Source organism: Cydia splendana, chromosome 3 (assembly GCF_910591565.1).
Source record: "Cydia splendana chromosome 3, ilCydSple1.2, whole genome shotgun sequence".
NCBI classification, from domain to species: Eukaryota; Metazoa; Arthropoda; class Insecta; order Lepidoptera; family Tortricidae; genus Cydia; species Cydia splendana.
The window spans coordinates 15,595,820-15,613,367 of record NC_085962.1 but is presented as its reverse complement, the minus strand read 5'-3'; the positions used below and the strand labels follow the sequence as shown (position 1 = coordinate 15,613,367).

The following is a 17,548-nucleotide window of genomic DNA, read 5'->3' as shown; positions in this document are numbered from 1 at the left end:
TCTACTTTAGCTTTAACAACAGAAACTCGCTCAAAACTTCTATGCAGAAGTAAATCCTCTCAAAATAATCCCAACAAAATGGGAACTGCTCACCAGATTAATAAAGCATGATGCACGCGTCCCAGTCAAAGGTGGTGGTGAAGTCCAACCCAAGCACGAAGGCTGATGCTTTCCGCCTTGCAGTTGCCGTTGCTGCGGCAGATGGCGAGATGCACGATGTAGTTTAACATAGCTGGCTGTTACTGAAATCATCATTAGCACGGTATCAGGTTTATCATGTATGCAGGCTAAACTTCAGGGTTTGTGAATGTGACCTAGTAGCGGACACAAAAGACATGTTGCCATAGGATACGGGACTTTAAAAATCTCAGAATAAAATTTAAACTTCATTGAGTGCGTTTTATTTCCTTCTATGAACAAACAAACACGTGTCCCAAAAATAAGTAACACGGTAAAAGGGGCCAATACGAAAAGTGACAGCTTATTAGTTACGTTCGACTGTTATGCTTCGCCATTACACTCAAAATAAAATTCACTAATAAACAATTAGAACTAAACCTGTCCTTTTATTTCCAAATCTCCAGCACAGATGATACTGCACAGCTGCTTCTGTGTCACGGGCGTAATGGTGTCTGTAAGTTGGCTCAGCTCGGGCTGCAGGACACTAACATTAATTTTCATATGCGTAGCTCATGTTTCCATAGTATGCACGATTTGTGATCTATCACGGTATTACGGGCAATAATTTGTAGCAATTTTATTAATTACTAAACGCATAGCATTGGCAAATCAGCAGGATCAATTTCTAACGGTGCATTGTATTTTCATGAAAAATAATAATAAGAATAATTGTTGAGGGTAGATGCACAAGTGAGCGATGAAATAATATCACGTCGCGACAGCCAATATTTGGTTTTGGATGGATTTCACATCAAAATAATTCAAGATCACTTAGATGTCAATGGATTATAAAAATTAATTGTATTTTCATGAAAAATCAATTATTGAGGGTAGATTCGCAAGTGAGCGATGAAATAATATCACGTCGCGATAGCCGATAGTTGGTTTTAATTAACAGTATGGATTTCAAATCAAAATAACTCAAGATCGCTTCGATTTAAATGGATTATAAAAATTAATTACAAAGAAACGTAACGATCCCAGAGATGACGTCACGTAACGACCCCTATGCTCGACTGCCTCAATCACAATTTCACAATAATTCTCACCAAATAACAATGAATTACACTCACCTTTCAATAAAGGTTAGACATAGACACGTGAGCTTGCCATTACCACGTGTCCAGATTATGGAATGTAGGTCACCAGAAATACATGGAAATACACCACACTCCCAGGTGGCTGTCTAAGCAATACATGAAACTCTGCATCCATCCCACTTCTGATGTCGAATACCGATGGTCCTAAAAGCGGTGGGCGCGTGGGGGTAGTAACTAGATGTATTACTTCACAGCTAAACCAGTATGCTACCATTGCTACCAGTGCATGAAATAAACTTACTGACTCGTTAACCATACTAGTGCCTACTATATTTCAGAACTAAATGATAAAAATAACTAATTGCTATTAAGATGTTGACTGGTAAAATTGAAAATAAAAAGATCACATGAAACCGTTTCAATCTTTATTCAATTCAAACTAGGCCGGCTCCAACCGTACACCTCTGACCTGAGAAGATTTAGCCCTATATGGGACCGGCAACAAACTCAGCGGGACACATCTTTTCAAAACAACACATAACACATCCTTTCTTTATTTCACAAAAGTAAGCTTCTAATGAAACATAAGAAATCAAAATAACAATTGAAATAAAACACTTAGCTAAATGGTTAAAGAACGCGGGATTCTATAAGCTATCAGAATAATCCTTCAGGTATAAGCCTTCAGGAACGCGGCGAGTTAGGCACGAGGTTGGCTAACGAGTACGTCCGATCTCTAGCGCGGTCCGATCAAGAAGAACTACCAGCGGCGGAGCCTCTCCGCTCCCGCCTCAGTCAAGTTGGCAAACCTGCTCGACCAGTCTACCAACATACCGACAAAAACGCCAACTCGTGCCTACGCTCACTCGAGAGAAACCTCTCGACGTTCCAAAGCCTTCTACCTGTCATCTCAGTTCAACAACACGCCAATAGATGGCGTTACTCTCTACGCAACTTTATTTCAACAATGCGCCAATAGACGGAGTTACTCTCTACACAACTTTATTTATTTTGTTACAACCAAATAATACGTAGCTCAACATTGCTAATCGATTTTATACAGGCGTCTAAAATAATGTACTATAACGCTGCAATACGTCTTTCTGGTGTCAGGGTCCTACATATATAAGTATATATATTCGGGTAATTCCGAAAGAAAAAAATCATACTAAAAAGTGGCGGACAATTCATTATCACGGAATATGAGAACGGAAAATGATTTCCGGGATTAGCCAATTTCCGAAATTACCCGAATACCTACAGTGGATACACCTATAATTAAATGATAATGTAAGGTGTAGTTCTATACCTTGTACATTATCATTTAATTATTAATGCACCTACTTCTTAGACTGTCCCATTCTAAATTAGTTATTCCCAACGCGATCGGACAAAACAGGTTTGGTCTAAGACGCCTACAACCTACGACTGAATTTGGTGTGATTTGGTCAAGCACTCGTGTTAGCTACAAACTAGACCTACTACCTACTTTTAGGTAGTTTCGCGAAACGCCTAGGTACTTCTTTCTTGTTGGTTAATTAACTAGAACTCGTACCTACCACTACCTACTGACCAATGATACAATGATTTTAAACACTGAGAGAGAGAGAGAGAGGGGAAAATGGGGACCACGTGTATAGGGAAAGACGGTCACGTGACGTCATCCTCTTTATTCTTAGGGCCACTTGCACCATTCACTAACCCGGGGTTAACCGATTAAACCTGGAATTACCATGGTTACCAGTACAATTTGACACTGTGTTAACGGTTTAACCGGTTAACCCCGGATTAGTGGGATAGTGCAAGTGGAGCTTAATGAGACAGCGAGTTCATGGGGTTGTCACTCCAGGCGAAATCAGTGGCGGAGAACACGTATACGAGCCAGTAGAAGAGGTTGAGAAGCGCAAACGAAGCCGGGAACAGGACGCGAGCGGCACGGTCGATGTGCGACACGCTGTTGATGTGGCCACGCATTCCTACGGGGAAAGAAATGTCAGCGGTAGCTTTTGAACACAATTTTAGTAAAAAATAGGGTACTTCGTCAATAACTCGCCACCTGTTAATAACTGGCCACCCTAAACTAAAAATGAATTCTATTCACCTATAAACAGAATTCATTTTAGTATAAGAGGTGGCTAGTTATTGAGGGTGGCCAGTTATTGAAACCTTAAACTAAAATGAATTTTGTTTGTGAATTTAAATTTTAGTTTAGGGTGGCCAGTTATTAGCCGGTGGCCAGTAATTGACGATTTACCCTACATACTAACTGAAGTGGCCCTCGTCTTTCAAACCGCGGTCAAGTCAGTCAGGTTTTCTGTAAGTATAATTATTATGGATCGTGGTACTATTGCTTTATATGAGAAATTGTGGCCTGGCGCGGACGTCTTGTTTGGCTGCTTGGCAATGAATGTGTTCAATTAGAAAATCACATCGCGATCTCTTACCCAATCGCCTGAGATAAGCGGTAGGTCTACGAGGGGCGTTCAATAAAAAGTGAGAATGAGTATGTTATATACAACTTTTATTAAATATTATTTTATTTTTCGACATAGTCACCTTTTAGCATAATACACTTAGTATATATTTTTTCTAAACTTAAAATTCCATTTCTATAAAATGTTTTATCTTGAGTACTTAAAAAATCTTGTACTGCAGCGACTACCGCGTCGTCGTCTTCAAATTTCTTGCCTCTTAGGTATTCCTTCCATCTTGGAAATAGGTAGAAATCACTAGGGGCGAGGTCTGGTGAATACGGAGGATGCTTAAGGATATCGAACCCAGCATCACGTATTGCAGCCATTGCAACGGCGGACTTGTGTGCCGGTGCATTGTCCTGATGGAACAACACAATTTTCGAGAGTTTACCTCGCCGTTTTTCACGGATCTCATTGCGCAATGTTGCTATTTGTTTGGCATATAAAGTGCCCGTAATAGTGGCTCCATGCACGAGATACTCAATCATTACGACCCCTTTACCATCCCAAAAACAGAGCCCATGACCTTACCGGCAGATGGGCCCACCTTGAATTTCTTCGGAGTTGGAGATGATGGCCTTTTCCATGTCATAGACTGCAGTTTCGTTTCAGGGTCGTAATGATGGAACCATGTTTCGTCCATTGTTATAAATCGCGCCAAAAAAAGTTCTTGACAAATCTCGACTCTAGACTCTAGTTTGTTTTTGCGTGTCAGTAAGCATTCTGGGTACCCAACGCGCTGATACCTTTTTCATACCCAAGCGTTCATGTAAAATATTATGCACGCTCCCCGTTGAAATCCTTATATTTTCAGCAATACAACGAACCGTGACACGACGATCCGCCAAAACTAAGTTTTCGACTTTTTTCACAATTTCTTCAGTTACTGCTGTAGTAGGGCGTTCGGAGCGGAGGTCATCCATGGACGATGTTCTTCCACGTCTAAATTCGGCGCACCAACGTGTGACTGTCGAATACGGAGGAGCATTAGACCTTAAAGTGTCCCGTAAATCTAAATTGACTTGGTCCGTAGAAAAAAATTTCAAACACAAGTATTTGATACCGGCGCGCAGTTCAATTTTCTCCATTTTCGCTAACGTACTCAATAGCATCGCAAAGAAATCGCCGTATTTTTTTTTAAAACAAAAGCAGTTAGTTTTGTTTTTCATAGCAATCAGCTAGGTAGATTAGCTTTACTGGCCAGTATTTACTTTCCTAATATTTAAAGAGTTTGTATCTCATTCTCATTATATATTGAACGCCCCTCGTATAGTACCTATAGTTACTTGATGGAAGAAAAAGAAAGGCTGTTTAATAGTTGCTTGGTGGTAGATGGAAGTCCTCACCAGCTTCGACCTGACGCTTCCTCCGGTAAAGGTCGTCCCCGGCGAGGCAGTACAGCAGCTGCCGCCAGCCAGGCACGCGCGACTCCGTCTGTGTGGTGCGTTCCATGGTCAGTCGGATCACGGGCTCAGAGCCGGCTTCCGCGGAACAGTTGCTTTGTTGCGGCAGAGATAAACTCTGGAAAAAATGTTTGTGAGTTTGCCTTTGTATTTTATGTTCTGAATTTTTTTTATGTGGCCTACTTATGCACTTACAATAATGTGTTTACGCCTAGATACTAAGCATCTTAAGGCTATATGCCTGCATCAAGGACTCGAAGGCCAGGAGAAGTAGCTACCTAGGTAATTTGTTGCGAGCATATATCTCGACTCTGCAGGGGATGAAGCATATGCAAATAATTTTGAGAGATGTTATTTTGTGTAGGGAGATTTGCCCGTGGTGTTATTCAAAAAGTGTCAAAATTAAATATTTATTTTATCAGCACTCAAATCGAATCTAACTATCTATCTAATACCTTAAAACGAGCAATTCTTGTTTATTTATATATTTCGGGGATCTCGGAAACTGCTTTAACTATTTCGATGAAATTTGCTATATATATGGGGGTTTTCGGGGGCGATAAATCGATATAGCTAGGTCTTATCTATGGGAAAACGCGCATTTTTGAGTTTTTATATGTTTTCCGAGCAAAGCTCGGTCTCCCAGATATTATCACCTATAACGGTACCTATTCGGGCATAATACATATATAGAGTCTGTTCGGAAAGAGAAGAGTCGAGGAATGTATTGGGCTCCATACATGCCACGCACGACACTTCTTTTTCCGCAGACACTACCAAAAAAAAAATTCCCACCTGAGCGAGTATCCCGGATATTGTGAGTGGGAAGCTTATTTTAATAAATTCAGAGTGCTCACGTAGTTGGCAGCGGATCTGGCGGAACTCCGGCGTCGAGCGGCGAGTTGTCGCGCGGCAAACGCGTCGCCCCCCACCTCCTCGATTAGTTCTTCCCATTCCGCGTCGTCTATCACGATCTCGCCAGAGCCGACCTGATCAAGATAATGGGTATATACGTAGTCATTTTGTAAGATAATAGGTAAAAGGTGAGAAAAAAAACGGTTGCTGTCTACCACTGATAATAATAGGCAGGGGAAGAAAAAGTTTTCCTTGCATCAATTCCTACAGTTCCGACAGCTTTTTCTAATCAATATTTAGGGTTTACATATGCCCACGGTACGATAATCCCCAGTGCCGTAATTGTGCTCTTCTGGAAATTAATGACGATATTTAGAACGCTATACTGACCAAGTCCTACAGTCAGATCAGGAGGATGTATAAATTATATTTCTTAAGTCAGTTCATGATTAAGAACATAGTAATCCCGAGAATTTCCTGTGAGCTGTGTAAAATAAGCTCAATCTAATTTCAAACAATCGATAGGTATAGCAAATCCTACACAATTCGAAAATTTGATAATTTGGTCTAAATATAAATCTTTATTCACATGGAAACTGTCACCAACTGAGATACAATGAGATATATTTATTAAAGCGTATTTTTTGTTTTATGTTGCGTAAAAAACTAGTTTACTTAAACCTACACCAGATCGAAATATTTCTACAATCGTCCGTTTATTTAACACACTTTACCAAAAAAATATCGGAAATAAAACAAGTGCTTTGAGACTACTATTTTAAAAACGCCGCCACTTTTGCGCGAACATGCGTAGAACAGATAACGTAAGTACCTGTTAGATAGAGCATATGACTTTCGGGTTTTATACATACCTACCGTAAACCGGGGTGAAAACACAAGATTACAAACTTCGAGGGCGATTTTCACTAAGAATCTAAATGATCCCAGTAATAATTTTGACATCAGGGGTCATCCATTAATTACGTCACACGAATTTCTAGGTTTTTTGACCCCTCCGCCCTCCTTGACACACTTGGTCACATTTGACAAACCCCTCCCCCCCTGGTGTGACGTCACATTTTTTTCAACGAAGTCGGCAAATCAAATTAAGTATTATTAATATTTTAGCAAAATATTTTTGACAAAAGAAATATTACCTAGTAATTTTATAACGCAAAACTGATTAGGATAGAAAATTAAACGAATAAAAACGATTATTGTTCCAAAAACTTGTCATTTAACTGTACTGTACCCCTCATTATGGATCCTCAGATATCGATTTTTATCAAGATCGGGTCGAAAATAAATAAAATCAAGATGGCGGCTGTTTAGTTAAATTTCAACGTCAGATTCGTGTTAAGGAGCCTCTCGGACCCTCAGATATCGATTTTCATCAAGATCGGGGGGAAAATAAAGAAAATAAAGATGGTGGCCGTTTCGTTAAATTCGACTTCATATTCTTGTTAAGGGGCCCCTCGGACCCATAGATATCCATTTTCATCAAGATCGGGTCGAAAATAAAGAAAATCAAGATGGCGGCCGTTTCGTGAAATTTCGACTTCAGATTCGTATTGGGGGGCCTCTCGGACCCTCAGATATCGATTTTCATCAAGATCGGGTCGAAAAAAAAGAAAATAAATATGGCGTCCGTTTCGTGAAATTTCGACTTCAGATTCTTGTTAAGGGGCCTCTCGGACCCTCAGATATCGATTTTCATCAAGATCGGGTCGAAAATAAAGAAAATAAAGATGGCGGCCGTTTCGTCAAATTTCGACTTCAGATTCTTGTTAAGGGGCCCCTCGGACCCATAGATATACATTTTCATCAAGATCGGGTCGAAAATAAAGAAAATCAAGATGGCGGCCGTTTCGTGAAAATTCGACTTCAGATTCGTGTTGGGGGGCCTCTCGGACCCTCAGATATCGATTTTCATCAAGATCGGGTCGAAAAAAAAGAAAATAAATATGGCGTCCGTTTCGTGAAATTTCGACTTCAGATTCATGTTAAGGTGCCTCTCGGACCCTCAGATATCGATTTTTATCAAGATCGGGTCGAAAATAAAGAAAATCAAGATGGCGGCCGTTTCGTTAAATTTCGACTACAGATTCGGGTTAAGGGGCCTCTCGTACCCTCAAATATCGAATTTCATCAAGATCGGGTCAAAAATAAAGAAAATGAAGATGGCGACCGTTTTGTCCAAATTTCACTTGAGATGCGCGTTAAGGGGCCTCGCGGGTCCTCAGATATCGTTTACCTGAAAAAAAAAAGAAAATAATGGCCATTTTTCAAATTATTATTTCTAATTTCTATAGATAGACACAAACACATCGAGGAAACACAAGTATCATATAATCCAAAACTAGGCGTCAGTAAATATTCGAAATTGGAATGTTCTACATCGCGCTATCGAAATTTTTCCTGTCGCGTATATATATATATACCCTGGAGTCACTTCTAGGGAGGTTGGTCGGGGAGGCGGGTCTTGGACCCCGACCGAGTGCCGCTGGCACATATGAATAGTATTAGTCACGCTTAAAGGTCGACATTCAGCGCGCGACGCTTTTACATACAGGGCGCCTGCAGCGCCCTTCGCATTTAAAGGTCGGGCGAAGCCCGACATTCAGCGCGCTTCGCGCGCCTTAAATACAGGGGGCCTGTGGCGCCCTCTGCACTTAAAGGTCGGGCAAAGCCCGACATTCAGCGCGCTTCGCGCGCCTTATATGCAAGGCGCCCGCGGCGCCCTTCGCACTTAAAGGTCGGACGAAGCCCGACATTCAGCGCGCTTCGCGCGGTTTACATACAGGGCGCCTGCGGCGCCCTTCGCATTTAAAGGTCGGGCGAAGCTCGACATTCAGCGCGCTTCGCGCGGTTTACATACAGGGCGCCTGCGGCGCCCTTCGCATTTAAAGGTCGGGCGAAGCCCGACATTCACCGCGCTTCGCGCGCCTTAAATACAGGGCGCCTCCGGCGCCCTTCGCACTTAAAGGTCGGGCGAAGCCCGACATTCAGCGCGCTTCGCGCGCTCATACATACAGGGCGTCGCAAGCGCCACGCGCGGCCAAGGGCTAGCCACCAAAATTGGCGTGGAACGGATGTACCTACTTGTAGCTACTTGTTGCGACGCGACGAAATCGCGGAGTGAGACACGCCTGGTTATGCCCTTTGAATAAAATATCACTACCTACTGTAGAATTTGATGTTTACAACTTATTAAAAACTATAAATTAAATATTTTTTTTTTGAAAATTCTCAGTATATTTTTTAGAGATAACTTTACACATACATTCCAAAATAGTGTTCTATTGTATTCCAAACACAAATATACTGTAGGACACAATGTGATATTCTCGAACAATTCAAGTTTTTTCCCCCGCCTATAACTACAGCTACCACCAGTTTGTCACTGACATATTCGATACCGTGTGTGTAAGAACTTACTTTCTATGCATCTCGCTCGTACTCTTATGAGTGCAAGCGAGATATACATATAGAAAGTAAGTTACACAGACGTTAATAGCGAATATGTCAGTTTGACACTGCTAAGGCAGTCGTGGTTAGGCTAACTGATGCAAGACGAGTAGAGTTAGACTAAGAAAAGTCTGCAACGATTTTGAGAGGACACGCAGTGCAAGTGTCATTTATACGTCATAATTTCATAGAAATTTAACGTTACCTACCTACCTTACTCTACCTTATTACCTTGGTAAAGTAATGGACGCCAGCAAATTCAAGAAGAGTGGCGATGCAGTAGAAGAAGCTCATGAGTAAAAACCAATCCAGCGCCGTCGCGTATCGCACCTTGGGCAGATCAGTTCGAGAGTCCAGACTTATGGTGGACAGGGTCAGCACGGTTGTGATCCCCAAGCCCACGCGATCCGACGTTGCCTAAAATGCATAATAATGTCAACACTCAACAATGTGTACCTATGCAAGATCAATAACAATCAGATCACTTAGGCAGTTTTGTGTAAAAATATATACCAGGTGCTGATTTTACAACACCATGTATAATATCGTTATTTTATTACTACATAGGTTACCTCGCGGTGTATCCAGAAGGATACCCAGGAGAGGACTACGATGAGGATGCACGGTACGTATACTTGTATGAGGAAGTACCCAGTGTGTCGCTGCAGGTTGAACGATACTTGAAGCACGGAAAAATCTCCTGCGCAAAAATTACACGTATTAATATTTTTAACAGTTGTTTAATCTACCGCAGACTTTTAGGGTTACTTTGATTCGTGGGGCAAAATTAGCCATTTGAAACCATAACTTAATAAACTATAAAGTGGTAACATAAATATAGCTACTACCCAACTAGGGACCAAATCAAAGGATTTATTGAAATATTTTTTTTTTAATAGTCACACTACTATACATAAAATATAAACTGAAATAGATAGGTATCATACACTAAACAAAAAGTTACCAAATCCACCAGTGGCCGAACCGGTAAACCTCACAGCACACACTGCTCACCCTTAGAGTTGGTCATGGTCAAAGAATATAATACTCACTAGGAGAAGAACGGTAACTCCATACAAAAAAATGTCCCCAACCGTTTATACGTTTATACTAGTGGCGCCGTCTTTGTGTACCAATGGAACTAAAGTTGACAACCGGTTTAGCCTGGCGGGTATTGGTAGGTAGTAATTCTGTTGATAAACATATTTGTTATCTTCATATCACGAAATATATGCAAGATGCAAATATTACCCCTTGTTTGTGGTATTATCAATTGATTTAAATAAAAGGCATGTTTATGTTTATAACATTATATATATTATTTATTAAAAAATGTTTTACATATAAAAATATACACTGAAAACTGGCAACTGGTAACTTAATAAAAAAATAGACATTAATAAAGCGCATTCACAAAGTTTTCAGTACCTTTTATACAAATAACATTAGGCATGCCTACCTATTACACTTTACACACAGATACACTACACTTTACATACGGCATTTTACACAGATTTCCAACTTGTATTCATACATTTCTTCACGGTTAATTAATACGCTTTCCAGATGCGTTATGACTCGGTTCCTTCTGAACCCACTAAAGTTGTAAATTTCACTCTGGCTGCTTCAACAGCCGTTGCTCCGCATTTAGCACATTTTCTATGTGCATTGCTGTAATCCATGTAGGTACAGACTTACAGTCTTAAGTGGTACGTAGCGGTACACGTTGTATGTATTATTTAAAGAGTTAATAAATAAAATTTTCGTTATGAACTTTAACCACAGCAGTTGGACAGAGTCATTGACAAATATATTTTTTATTATGGTGGGTAGACGTACCTACCCTCCATATATTTTATGAACATTGATAAAGACAGTTGGAAGCAAATATTCATTATAAAACTTAATCGCATGTAATTAAGTTTTAAGCGTTTTAAGTCCCGTTTTATGATTAATATTGTATAAAATTCGTGATAATTTAAATCAGAGTTGGGAGCAATGTTGCTGTAGAAAAATGTTTTATTTTTATTACTCGCAACTTTTTCCCGGAGGCCAACGCACACATAGAAGATTAAGGCGCACACATGCGCAATTATTTGGGGACATAACTTTCTTAGGAAGTGAACAGGCCTTGGTCATGGTCTAATAAAACATGGTCTTCTCTTCCCAGAGTGACACGGGCCTACGTCACAATAACATTGCCACTTTATTTCAACATAACATGTTACATGGGTACATTATACCTATGATTAATAAGTTAAAATATTTCTTATTAATTTTATAATTTTATATATATGTATTTTATCTTAAATTTTACAATAACACGTCGTTTTTAATTATTCGTTAGCAATATCTTCCGATTCACGAAATAAATTTCAGACGTTCGGGTAATTCTGTTTACACTACTGGCAACACAGGATAGCGCTCTCACATTTGACAATGGGGTTGGCCGGTGGAAGTTTTTAGCAGATGGCGCCATCATAGCTTGCCCCGTCAATCCCTAGAATTGTGTCAAATTTTTGTTTTTTTAATACCCTGGATGCCAGTAGGGCTACCGCCAATACCGAAAATCGTCAATTGCGGGCATTTTTCTCTGTCACTCTAATTACGCCTTCATTGGAGTAAAAGAGTAAGATCCCCGCAATTTGCGAATTTCGGTTTTCGCGGTAGCCCCTCTGCTCTTTAAGCCAAATCTCATAGAAAAAGGGGCAAGCTATGATGGCGCCATCTAGGCAAACCTTTGACAGTTGCCAACCCCATTCGGATCTAGATTACTTCATGCCCTGACCGTCATCCTTGTCGAACGCGTGTTAATTGTTATTTCCTTCTCGCTCAGTGTCAGCAGTCGCAGTGTTTTTCAAACTTTTCACGTCGTAAAAGCTTGGTAATTATTGTAATTAATGTGTAACAGTGAATTAGTTTTTCAAACGTTAGTCTTGCATATATAAACTAGCAAAAAGCAGAGTAAGGGCTCGCGGAGTTATTCTACCTAAACGTACCGGACCGCGACTTTGATCCAATTCGAGGCTTGTTTCATGTTCGATCAACTTCGATCGAGTGGATGGGTACGTAATAAGTCCGTTAAGGCCGTAACACACTATCGCACCGCACCGCGATATTGGTGCGTCGCACCCATAAGTGAGAGCGGGAAAGAGATATCTGTTTCTCGCTCTCACTTATGGGTGCGACGCACCAAGGTCGCGGTGCGGTGCGATAGTGTGTTACGGCCTTTAAGAACGCAACTATAAGTGAGAGCAAGAAAGAAATATACTAACCGGACCCCGGTTGCTGTCCGGTACGCCTGTTTGTTACAGCTTTTACTTTGTCCATTAAAAACGTGTCCAGACGACAAAATCAAATTGCCAATATCATCCACACATAATATACAATTTCATAAGCGCTTTTATTACATCCTACACGGTCGCCCAGTACTTTTTGTAAGGATGCCAACTGCTCCACTAGGTACTGCCAGGGTTCAGCATCACCTCTATCTTGGGTACTACTCTCCTAAGTGCTCATCAAGATGAGTCGGATGACCAAAACATAATGTGCCTTTGTTGCACCAAACCTGAGTTTCACTAGGAACTGCCAGGGTTCTGGGTCATTTTGTTGAACTGCACGCCGACTTTGCAATTGGCGTGCAGTCAGCGTGTAGTTCCCATACAAGTTGCAGTCGTGTGGAGGCCCTAGGTCACTGAAGTTTGTATTAATATGCTTATCTTTATTTATAATTTTAGCGGTTCCAAGCAATAGTAACACTAAAGGCGCCATTCATTAATTACGTAAGACAATTTTTGCCAGTTTTTGACCCCCTCCCACCCCTATGTAAGAAATAATAAGAATAGGCTGACCCCCTCCTTCTCCCACCCCCTATATTACCATATATTACGTAAGAATCTAAAGAATGAGTACCTACACGTTTGGTTTGTTTTAGTGTTTATTTTTCAAAAAAAAAATTTTACGAATGTGATATTTGTACCTGTACAAAGGTACTTGAGCTCGTTTAAGCTAACTCTGCACCGTGTTTCATAGCATATATTGAGTGTGGAAGTATTATTATTATGTATTTTAAATGTCATAATTACATAGAAATTAAAAAAAAACGCATCTTTGTGATCTTAGGGGCTATTCATAAATTACGTCATTTCAAATTAGGGGGGGGGGGGGTCTGGACATCGGATGACGGTAGCATGAAGTAGGAGGAAATGGGGTCATTTGAAGCATGATTTTTGGATGATTATAGGGGGGGGGGGTCCAAAATCGTCAAAAATCGATGACGTAATTTATGGACAGCCCCTTACGTAAGAACTATGAAAACCCCCTCCCTCCCCCTTATAAGAAAAAATAAGATATGTTCGATCCCCCTCCACCCCAAAATACATACGTAATAAATTAATGGCGCCAAAACTTTTTCTCGAACTGAAACTACCCGATTTAAGTTTGCTAACACAACATGACTGATCAGTTCATCAGCGTCACAGAACATACGAGTAAATTGACCTCCGCAGTGAATATACAGCAAGATTGATTGTTCTAGTAGGTATTCACAGAAACTTAATTGCTAAATTGGGAATCAAACCAAGCGAAGCGAGGTGGGTCTGAATCCAAAATTTTAACCCACTTTTTTAGTCATCGTTGTTAAAGGCGTAAGCTCCATCGACATTATTGAAATTTAAAACACCACATAGGTATCGTTGTCTGAGTACCCACAACACAAGCCTTCTTGAGCTTACTGTGGGGCTTAGTCAATTTGTATAAGAATGTCCAATATTTCTTTATTTATTTACTACTAACGCCATCTGTTAGAGAAATAAATAATTAACATTAGCACGAATGTTAATTCATCATTTTGCCAACAGATGGCGCTAGTAGTAATACAAAGTGTTATTACTTTATTTTATTTTTTTAGGTTTATAAAATGATATTTTTATGTTTGATAACACATCTAGACATTAATTTAAATTACTATGTTAAATTTCAAACCTAACAGTGCAGTAGTTTTTCCGTAAAGTGTACCACAAGAATGCATAGTTCGTCGAATAGTGATAGGGCTCGCTTCGCTTGCCCTAATAAAGTTTAATTTAATACATTAGATTTGTTTTATTTTACTATGTTTCTACATGAATAACTTAAAATTAATGCCGTTAAAATAATTTTGACCGTTGGTTAAAATTCTCCCACATTTTAAACTTTGAGAACCTGTAAACAGCATGATGACGTAGGCCCGTGTCAGTTAGGTCATACGCGAATCTCGGAAGAGAGTACCAGGCGGAGTATATTATTATACCATGGAGTTGGTCAAAGGCGCCTAGCCTTTCAAAGATAGCATAGGTACCTACACCTGAGAATTTGGGGTGGGTACCGCCGTGGCCGGGTAGTCTAGTGGTCAGGATGCTAGCCGCGTAAGCTGAGGACTTGGTCGCTTCTATTTACTTTAGTGTATGATATCTATTTCAGTTTACAATGGCTACTAAATAACACTAGGTGATTCAAGTGTACAAGAGCAACAGCCACATTCCCTCGAGGGGAACACCGAAATGCCCATTTTAATCTGTCAGTAATTTCCTTATATCGAAACCCATGTGAATCCTTTGAGGCGTAAAAGCCGATTCGTGTTAATGCCGTGCGATGCCACTAGGGTTGCCAGATCTAAAGGCGCTATTATCGGGAAAAAATATCATTATTTCGGGATTTTGGGACTTAAGTCGGGAAAAAAAACATTCAAATTAAAGTAATTTTATTAAAAACAACGATATTTTACATTATTGGCACTACGTCAGCTGCTCTGCCCATAGACGTTTTTTTATATAAAAATAGTATGAATTATTTGAGATCTTGAACAAACAATCAAAAATTCGCTGCGGCGAGCGGCTCGACGACAGTTCGGAACTTGAAATTATTGTTTTATAACGTGAAGCTGTTTTTCGGGACAATTTTCGCTTCGTCGGGAATCGGGAACACATGCTAAAAATCGGGAGAATCCCGCCAAATCCCGATCATCTGGCAACCCTAGATGCCACCGTCCTCTAAAACATCATTTCTAGAGATGCAACGGATAGTTGTTTGGCCGGATACCCGATATTTGGCCTGGACATCGGCCGAATATTCGGTATGCGGCCGCCGAGTATTCGGCCGGCAGAACTATGACTACATTTCGGTGTTTCAGGTGCGCATTGTGCAGGTTTTGACCTGTTTCCTAGTGAACATTCGTGCGGACTCATTTCTAGGTTCGAAATATTTAAAAATTGTTTTAAAATAATAAACGAGTACGATTATGACCGTGACTGTTTCTTAAATCCAATTTGTTTACTCCGAAATCAAGCAATGTATCCGGCCGGATATAAAAATAATGGCCGTATAGGCCGGATACCGGATAGTAACCGAATATCCGGTGCATCTCTAATCATTTCCATTTGCCTTTGGCAGAACAACTGAAACATATTCTTATTCGATAGCACTTGAACGTCTATTTCGGGCGTGAATGAGACATTCGGCGAACGAGTACTTAAGAAACATTTTGTGATCGGAAAACGATTACCTACCTACCTACACTACCCTATAGTTCTATTTAGATTTTTGTTTTAACTTTCTGTGGAAAGAAAATGGTCTAGGAACGGTAAATCAATATGAAATGAAAAACAGAATTTTAAAGTTTTACCAATTTTTCTAATAAATGTGTTTTTTTAAACTCCGTTAACCCCGAAGTTAAGGCAAAGTAGGTAGCCAAGCTTAGCTTTGCTGGCTGTACATTTAAGAAAACTGAATGGCATAGTATTTTTTTAATTTTTTTTAAAGTAATTGATACACAATTGATAGGTAAGTAAATAGCGTTATTGTAACACGGACATTGTATTTAAATCCATGCATGCGTACATACCACATGTATAGCCGTGCTCTTCATGGCTAAACAACTAAATCTATCTATCTATCTTCTATACTCTATAAGTACATATAATAAAGCTGAAGAGGGTCGAAAGTCTGTACATGGAAGATATTTGAAAAAAAGTTGGCTGGGGATACTTAGAATCGTTAGAATTAGAACACGTTCCAACAGTTTTTAGAATTTTTGTCTGTTTATCTGTTTATTTGAACGCGCATCACGTGAAAACGGCTGAACGGATTTTGATGCAAACTATACTAATCTGTCGAGAAAATCTCCGGCCAGGTTATAGGCTATAAAAATTCAACCCCTAAAAGAGGCGTAGCCACAACACTCAATTGAGTTAAGTTTGCCCCTGAATCTTATGGCGCTACTTAGGAAGGAGGGGCAAACTTTTTTCAAATATGTGCTACCACTATAGAGTACCGTGGTAAACTAACAGATGGCGCTGAATTTTAAACGTTGTGACATGAATAAGCCACCGTGGAAGGATTTTGCCAAATTAACTGTAAAGGCTGATTTAGACGGCGCGCGAACTCGCATGCGATTTTAGTTACATTGCGGACTGTTGGTTACGTCCAATTCAACCAACCAATTAAAACCCGCAATATAATGAAACACGCATGCGAGTTCTCGCATAGTCTGAATGAGCCCTAAGTTTAGAAGAGGGGGTACGGAATCACGGATATGAACAAATTTAATAATTGAATAACTAATATGTTGATTTAATAATACAACAAAATTAAACGACAGTAAATTAATTGCCCCTCATTGCACAGTGCCATCTTTTGGAAAACTGAGTAAACATTAAGTAATCATCATTAGAATCCTTACGTCATCCCGGGTGACATAAGTTATGTGACGTCATTATAAAAACAATATGGCGGACTTAATACGTCATATTACGCAACCTTTAGAAAAAAATATCGTGCAATCCTATCGAGTAGTAAGGTATCAAAATGAAGGGCTGTGAATGCCGATTAATAATATATATGCAACATGTGGGTTTAAGTTTGAGTTTGAGAAAGTAAGAATTGCCAAAAAATGTTAAGAGAAGCTAATCTCATTAAACCAAATATTATTATTGAATGGGATACTTATTAAAATACAAAGAAGGCCCGATGTACGTGACGCGCTGCACGCGGTCCAAAGCCGGGCGCCTTCGACTCTCTCATATTAAAGTGTCGGGCGGGGGCGTAGCCCGATGTACGTGGCGCGCTGTACGCGTTCCAAAGCCGGACAAATTCG

General features: G+C 40.1%; 1 protein-coding gene across 2 annotated transcripts in view; it reads right to left on the bottom strand.

Annotated features, from left to right (window-relative positions):
• Nucleotides 1–3,032: 3,032 nt before the first annotated feature.
• The window catches only part of LOC134806816 (gamma-aminobutyric acid receptor alpha-like), a 63,432-nt gene continuing 48,916 nt past the window's right edge, over nt 3,033–17,548 (bottom strand). For both annotated transcript variants that reach the window (XM_063780203.1, XM_063780204.1), the window contains 5 exons: nt 9,993–10,120; nt 9,652–9,837; nt 5,955–6,086; nt 5,041–5,215; nt 3,033–3,196 (listed from right to left, as the gene is read on the bottom strand). In XM_063780203.1, the coding sequence (XP_063636273.1) occupies nt 3,033–3,196; nt 5,041–5,215; nt 5,955–6,086; nt 9,652–9,837; nt 9,993–10,120 (785 nt within the window). The remainder of the gene's footprint in view (nt 3,197–5,040; nt 5,216–5,954; nt 6,087–9,651; nt 9,838–9,992; nt 10,121–17,548) is intronic.